General features: G+C 41.2%; 1 protein-coding gene across 1 annotated transcript; it reads right to left on the minus strand.

Annotated features, from left to right (window-relative positions):
* Positions 1-2840: 2840 nt before the first annotated feature.
* On the minus strand, positions 2841-7927 carry LOC118285762. Its single transcript, XM_035609571.2, has 7 exons — positions 7853-7927; positions 6868-6987; positions 6576-6728; positions 6327-6449; positions 5624-5731; positions 5002-5100; positions 2841-3526 (listed from the first exon to the last, which is right to left on the minus strand). The coding sequence occupies exons 1-7, from the start codon at positions 7925-7927 to the stop codon at positions 3509-3511; spliced, it is 696 nt and encodes a 231-aa protein (XP_035465464.2). The 3' UTR covers positions 2841-3508.

Consider the following 7927-nt stretch of genomic DNA (forward strand, 5'->3'; position numbering starts at 1 on the left):
TCTTTTAGATCCTATTCCATCAAGGCTATTTAAGGATGTATTACCTTTAATTAATAATTCCATATAAGATCTGATCAATTTATATATATTAACAGGCTATGTACCCAAGGCCTTTAAGGTGGCAGTAGTTAAACCTCTTCTCAAAAAAACGACTCTAGACCCAGATATATTAGCTAACTATAGACCAATATCAAAACTCCCCTTTATCTCTAAAATCCTTGAAAAAACTGTTTCTAACCAGTTATGTGACTATTTACACATAGTCTGATTGAAGAATTTCAGTCAGGGTTTAGAAAACATCAAAGTACAGAAACAGCACTACTGAAGGTTACCAACGACCTTCGCATGGCCTCAGACAGTGGACATGTTTCTATTCATGTCCTATTAGATCTTAGTGCTGCATTTGATACCATCAATCATAAAACTCTGTTACAGAGACTAGAACACATTGGGATTAAAGGAACAGCACTAGAATGGTTTAAGTCCTACTTATCTGATAGATTTCAGTTTGTTAATGTTAATAACAAATCTTCCATTCATACAAAAGTGAGACATGGAGTACCACAAGGTTCTGTACTGGGACCGATACTTTTCACTTTATATATGTTTCCTTTAGGCAATATTATAAGAAAACACCACATCAATTTCCATTGCTACACTGATGATACCCAGCTGTATTTATCTATAAAGCCAGATGAAACTGTTGTGCACGAGCACCATGGGTATAGGACAACTTCGGCCTACATGTTATCTCTGAAGCCTGACTGCATGGTCTTCTGAAGAAAGGGAACGCCAAGACCCCTGGACCCCCGCGGCGACCTGCGGAGACCCCGCATCTCCCACCTGAGGGCGTGGTTTGGACATAGCCCAACTCGCATCCCTCATTGGCAGAGACCCGCACGGCACCGTGCGACGTCACAGACTCTATAAAACATTGCGATGCCCTCCGATCATCGCTCTCCAGGAAAGAAACCCACTTTGATCAGGTGGGTTCCTCTGACCTACAAAGGAGGCAACCATTTCTAAACTTAGACTTCATCCACCGCGACGATCACTCTAGAACCCAGAAGAAGTGACCGTGCACGCAGCTGAACCAGGCCCCAGGATACCCGACTTCGCCGGACGAATCGGAATCCGCTTATTTTTTTCCCTCTTCCTTGTGCGCGTTTGGAAACGCACACCGCGCTGGTACCGAGACAAGAGCCGCCGAGACGCTACACTCTGTCTATTGATTCCTGCAGAAGGAAAGATCTGAACCCACAGTCTTTCAACCGAGTCGACCGCCGGTCCGATCCGAACCCCGGAGGACCGCGCACCCCGCCGCCAGTCGCTAGGAAGCGCCGCGGCTCCCGCCTCGCCGCGGCTCCCGCCTCGCGCATCCAAGGACGGACCACACACGCTTGTTCCCCCGCAAGGAGTACAGTAAGAGGCTTTAGCTCTGGGCAGAACGTAGATTATTTATGTGTTTTTCAGTAAGTTAACTTACCGTGTATTGTTGTGAAGTTTGTACCGGACCTCCGTGTCCCGTTTATTGCTGCTATAATAGCCGCGTTATTGTCAGTGTTGCTTGACTGTGATTTGTGTCCGACCACGTCGGACTATTGTGTGTTGCTCTGCCATCGTGTCTGAACTCAGCACGCTGTCGCCTGTTTAAAGAACAGAGACGCGCCGGCTCACAAGCTGAGCCAGTGTGCCCCTATGTCCCAGACCAGGTGCTGGACCTCAGTCATCATCGCATGAGCCTTACTGCTGCTTTGATCGCTTTCCCTTTGCTTTCCTACTAACAAACATTTACACACACTCGTGGGTGCTGGAGAGATTCTGGTCCGGAGTAAACTTCGTCCCGATCTCTCCTTTGTTAGAGTCACATGTTTAGAGGTAGCCGCCGTTTAACTTGAGGTCTCATGCCCCACCGTTCTTTGGCGCCACGTGACTTCCCAGGTCACATCCGCCATCTTGTTCCTCCTCCCCCTTTCACGGGCACACGCCTGTGCACACACTCGCTCACACACACACACGCACACACGCTCACACGCTCGCACACACACACATACTCGTTTTTGCCCATCAGGAGGCCCACCAGTTTTTTGCTCATTTATGGGGTCCACCCTTTCCAGTGGTTCTACACTGCTGTAAAAAAATTCCAATCAGGTAAGATAAAAAAAATAATCTCAATCACAAAAATCACTTCAATTTAACAAAATTTTAAACTTTTGTCTCCATGCACGTTTTTTGGTCACTTGTGGGGCCTGTTTTTAACATACAGTACTTGTGAGGTCCAGTGTCATACACACATTTCTTGTTTTTATATCTTTGCGGGGTGTTAGGTTACTATCTGGGGCCCATTAATGGTTTCTACTGCACATAGAAACTGATTGCATTAAGGATCTATATTTCAAATTAAATCATCTTCTTCCTTCATTCCATCTCTTTTCCCTTTACACCTGCAAATTCACATCGCCTTGTTAGCTCATTAACTACTGTATGTGCTATCATCTTAACAAAAGATCATCAACAGGAAGACAGGGTAGTAGCATGGTAATCAAATAATTAACTTCAGCACCAGCACTTAACCATTTCAAATTAATGAGCCCCAAGATCTAATTTTGAGTTAACACTGTTTTTTTTTCCTTTTTATTCCACCCTGGAGTTAACTGTAAGCACAGTTTTTCACATTGCATACGTTAGCCAAGTTCTATTCTCCTAACACTGCTGATTCACCGTGCATTATCATGCAAAAAAAACTTAAAATAAGACTTGAGGCAGCTATGCTATGAGGCTAACAACAAAATACAATGCTTTCAACAAGTTATCCTGAGGTAGCATGTGTTTATTTTGCGAAAAAGTCAGGGATCAGACTACATTTTACACAAAACGATAACCAAAAAGGTTTTTTGTCTATATATAAAAACCCAAAAATGCTCTAGACATAATTGAGATTGAACTAGGGCTGCAACTAATGATTGGAGAAAACAATGAATACAGAATACTCAATGCCACATTATGTAACCAACCATGCACAGAGCTGACATGGCTAAAATGAATGATATGTTCTTCTATTTGCTGAGTAATTAGCAATATCATTAACAGCAAAAGGCATTACAAACTGCAAAATTAACTAGATAAAACATTTGACTTTTATCTGACAACAGTGTATATAACTGAGGTAAAACGTGTACTTGTTTAATGTGTTGTTGACTGCTAAAACCACAGCAGCTACTTCAAACTACAGCACATTTCTGCCTTGAACAAAGAAATGTTGGAGGGCAAACTGAAAACGTGTGTCCGTACCTCTGATCAGTGAACTGCTTTCATTCTAATTTTCTTCTCATGGCAGTTATTCTATTTTTGATGAAATATTTAACTGCTTTCCAGTCTCTTTTTTGCAGCGCTTGCGGTTCTGCAGAAATGCAGCGCTCACAGTCCGCTTTACCTGGAACATCTTGTCTCACAATGAACCTCTTCAGATGTATTTCTACTGCGGCAATTTCCTCTGGTATCCAGCGTTTCACAGCAGCTTGCTTACCTATGTAGACAGAAAGAGATTACATTTTGATTAAATTGACAATTTGCAGAGCTTTGATCTGCTCACTCTGAAAAGCAAACGCAGCTCACAATGCCATTAACAGCGCAAAATGAGCTTCCACTCTTTGTTGAAAGTAAATGCTTCTGAACATTAAGGTACGGTATTACGCATATTTCACCGAACTAAGTCACTACTGCTGACGGTTATAAAGTCCTGTCACGGCACCTAATTATAATTTCCCAAACACGGATGTTTAGCAAACTGTGATTAAAAGAGCATTTCATGAGATCACCGGGTTTTCTGACGTGATCGGTGCAACCATGCGACTGATTGTAGCCTACACATACGTGCGTCTGAAGCCTCCATCCACCAATGGTTACACTTGTAATCAGTCATTTCTCACAGTTGGAATTTATTTTCATGTTTTTGCTGTTAGTTACAGTAAAGCAGCAGCAAAGGAGTTGTGTTTCTTCATAAATAAAACTATACAAAATATATTAGACTAATATTTTCTTCATTGAGTGATGCAGGTCTGTGAAAGTTTGGGTTATCTACACAAATAGTGTGAGTGATCTGAGTGGTTAATTGTTGTAACTGTTAATTGTAATATTCAATCATCTGCCTCAAGTCCATATTTATATCATAATACAGTATGTTTCTTCAGTAACCTGTGGTGGATATCAGACAACTGACAAGATGTTTGGCTAATTTAAAAGTTGATAATGCGATTACATGGATTGTGGTCTGTCCACTAAATATATGTATTTTAATATAATTCAGCACTAAATATTTCATGTTTCATTTCGATTTCCAATTGTGTGGCCCTTCACATACTTTATCGGAGTCAGTATGGCCCACTGGAAAAAAATATTGCCCACCCCTGGTCTAACACCATGACACCAAGTAAGACCCCCCCTCCAGAGATCAAGTTTGCCGACCGCTAGCTTCTCTAGTTGTAGCAACTTCAGCAAAGACCGCACTATAGCAATACACTGCAGTCTATTTTTCCACCAGCCAACCGCCATCAAAAAAAGCCACTCATAGCCACAAATAATGTTAAGAACAGCACCAAACTTCATCAACAGTACAAACAGGGTCCCAGCACATAATACCGGGTATCAAAACACCTGCTAGCTTTGCCTGGTTTCTATTGAAAAGAGACGAAAACCACTCACACACTCCTCCTGTGATTCAGTCAGGATGGATGGATGGATATCGATAGATAGATAGAGATATATCTATTTATCTATATCTATATATGTATATTGTCGCACAATTGGTCTTATTCCCTTCCTGGGTAGGAAGCTCTTTTAAGTGTATTAAGAATTCAGAGACATGCTTTTATTCAATGATATAACCATCAACATTAATTTTCAATGCAACCAATAGACCATTTTCATTAAAAGCAAGGTAAAAGACCTTAAAAATAATTGAGTGGCACTGGCCCAAAAGAGGATGCAAGTCCCAAAGCTTACCTCTCTTTCTTGGTTTTGGACTTGTGATGTGGAGGTACAATCTTGCACAGATGACATGCTGACCTCATCTTCTGACCCGTTCTCCTGGCATACTGACATCTAGACACAGAAAGAACTTTATTAAAAAATACAAGACATAAAATACGAAGAAACTGTTAGTACAGTGATTATTTTATTGTAATTTATAAAATAATCTAGTATATGGCATTTGTCTCTTAAAGACCCCCTCCAATCATCCTTTTTAGCTATTTTAAAGCGTTCTCAGTGGTCTTTAAATTGTGATTATGAAGTTTTTAGCCAAAATCACAAAACCTGTGCCATTTCCCAGGGCTTATCTTCTGCAGAGGACCAGTAGCTCATTAGCAATGCGCCTCTGAGTCTGTTGCGTCACAATCCTAGTCTGCCTGAAACTGCCAGTTTGCGTCTGCCTTTGGTTCACAGCAATTTGAAGGCAGAAATACTCAGAAATGCAATGTCACACTTACTTTTCTGCTGATATGTACTGTAGCATCAGAAAAATGTCACACGAACACGTGAACAACATGAAAAACGCGATTTTCGTCGGAGGGGGTCTTTAAAGAGGAGTGGTAAAGATCAATCTCCTTTCATCGTTCAAGCTCACCTGTTGGAGACACTCCCAGGTTTTGGACTTGTGATGTGGAGGTACAGTCGTGCAGGGATGACATGCTCTCCTCATCTTCTGACCCCTGTTCTCCTGGCAGACTGACATCTGGACACAGAAAAGGTTTATTCAACCATGTTAGACAGACATGTCGACCCTTATATTAAGTAGTCAGTAAAGCAAGCCTGATAAGGATACTAATCAAATAACTGTTGTTTGTTGACAGTAGTGATCAAGAGTATACAGATTGTATAAAATTATGACAGTAAAAATGCATGGCATCGCCAAAGGTACACCGCAAAATAAAGTCCAATCCCTGTCCTCACACCACAAACTTGCGGCAGTGATATCTCTGTCTCTACGACAGTGATCTCTCTCTCTCCCTCCCTCCCTCTCCCTGACGGTCTCGCTGCTGGCTGTGGCTCCATTCCCGGTCCCAGCACGAATAGTGAACTGTTACTCGAATAATAATGTCATGAACGGGTATTCGAGTACTCGAGTAATCGTGCCCATCCCTACTAAAAACCTTTAAAAATATCTGAATATGTCATATATACAATAAAGCTTAAAAATGGAACACACTTGATATCAATTTACAAAACAAAATAGGGAAATAAAATTGAGTCAGTACCAGGCTCACTAGCAAGAACAACAGACATGTTCACAGTCATGGAACGCATACAAGAATCAAAAAAAGGCTTACAGGATGGCGATAGCTTCTTCTCAGCCTCTGTGAATCCCTTTCAGGCTTAGAAATGAAAGTGCCCTCTGTGCTGTCATCACTTGAATCGTAGAGACACCCAGCAAAATGTTGTACTCTATCCATCTGCAAAAAGGGAGACATGGAGATATGATTTTCCCTTTTTGTTGACACAGTAGAAAAACAAATGGCAGGGGAAAGCGCCCATCAGCGAAGTACTCATACTGTTTTAAGTAAGTTTTAGGAGCTTACCATAAAGCTTTTTGTGCGTCTCAGTGATGGAACAAGTTCATCGTCTGATTGCTCGTTGGAATGGTTGTTTGGAGAAGCCTCATCACAGGTTTCTTTCACAACAGTTTCATCTGAGAAGTACAAACGATAAGAGACTTCCGGTCCACTATCCACCTGCAAAAACAAAAAGGTATGTCGAGACGTGCATACATTCATACATAAATGCACAATCTATTAAAACCAGAAACAGGAAGGTTTATACAATTACTTGACTAAAAACATTTTAATTGAATTCAAAGCATCGAAGGCTTACCAGAATGTTTTCTGTTATCTTCCTTAGAACATCATAGTGTGGAGCTGGAGTTTTTGTTCTCCATACAGTTTCACCACTATCTGAATAATCAACGAGCGAAAACCCTTGGACAGCAAACACCTAAACATAGATAAACAGCAAAATTCTGTTAACTTAAAAAGTCCATGTATGGTGGTATCTACTGCCTAGAAAAGTTAGCCAAAGCAAAAACTGTTCCTGAGATAGCAGTAACATATAAACATGACATGATCTGACTACAAAGATGCATCCAGAAAAGCATAATAAAGCAACATAAAATGACCCCATAAGGACATGACTTGAAACGTGTGTGTTTGACATTAACTGGCCACAGTTTCAGTGAGAACCACACGGAAGGGCCCCATATGGGTGAGACTAGAAACATAGGAGTGTGTTACAGTATGGTACATTCACAGGCTAATAAGGTTACCTAATGGTAAAACAGCTTCTGAAACAATACAGACCTTCAAACTGAGAGCACAGTATGGTCTTTCTGAGGTATTAGCAACTTCTCATAACCCATTACAGGGGTTTGCAGTGGGTCACATTTTAATATTGCTTTAAAACATGTAACAGCTCAGACAGTGTACAATTACAAATGTTAAAATCGAAGTTGACATTATGCCAGGTGTGGGACAGTGGCATAAAAACAGTTTCAGTGAGAACCACACGGAAGGGCCCCATATGGGTGAGACTAGAAACATAGGAGTGTGTTACAGTATTTTACCTGGTCCAATTAAGGAGAGACTAGAGAAAACTGTGTTTGTGACATAAAATGACCCCATAAGGACATGACTGAAAACATGTGTGTGTGTGTTTGACATTAACTGGCCACTATCACACCACCCAAAAGTAATCCTGACTGCATTAAAGCAATGTGAATATTGTCCCATTTTGGTAGTAGAACAACATCACATACAAGTCACCACATGTAATGGTTATGACTGTGTCTACAATGTCATTTTACCTGTGCGTTAGTCTCATCTGGCTTTGATTCCTTGTAGCACATCTGATGTACAGTGCTGGTCTCTTTCACATACAT

Source organism: Scophthalmus maximus, chromosome 15 (assembly GCF_022379125.1).
Source record: "Scophthalmus maximus strain ysfricsl-2021 chromosome 15, ASM2237912v1, whole genome shotgun sequence".
In the NCBI taxonomy this organism is placed as follows: Eukaryota; Metazoa; Chordata; class Actinopteri; order Pleuronectiformes; family Scophthalmidae; genus Scophthalmus; species Scophthalmus maximus.

Bases quoted from the DNA above. Each gene is read 5' to 3' on its own strand.
- LOC118285762 (XM_035609571.2), bottom strand. From the start codon at position 7,927: ATGTATGTGAAAGAGACCAGCACTGTACATCAGATGTGCTACAAGGAA. The intron at 6,450-6,575 runs GTAAGCTCCTAA...CCCTTTTTGCAG, and splicing joins GACGCACAAAAAGCTTTATG to ATGGATAGAGTACAACATTT. The intron at 5,732-6,326 runs GTAAGCCTTTTT...TTCTGTGTCCAG, and splicing joins GAAGAAGCTATCGCCATCCT to ATGTCAGTCTGCCAGGAGAA.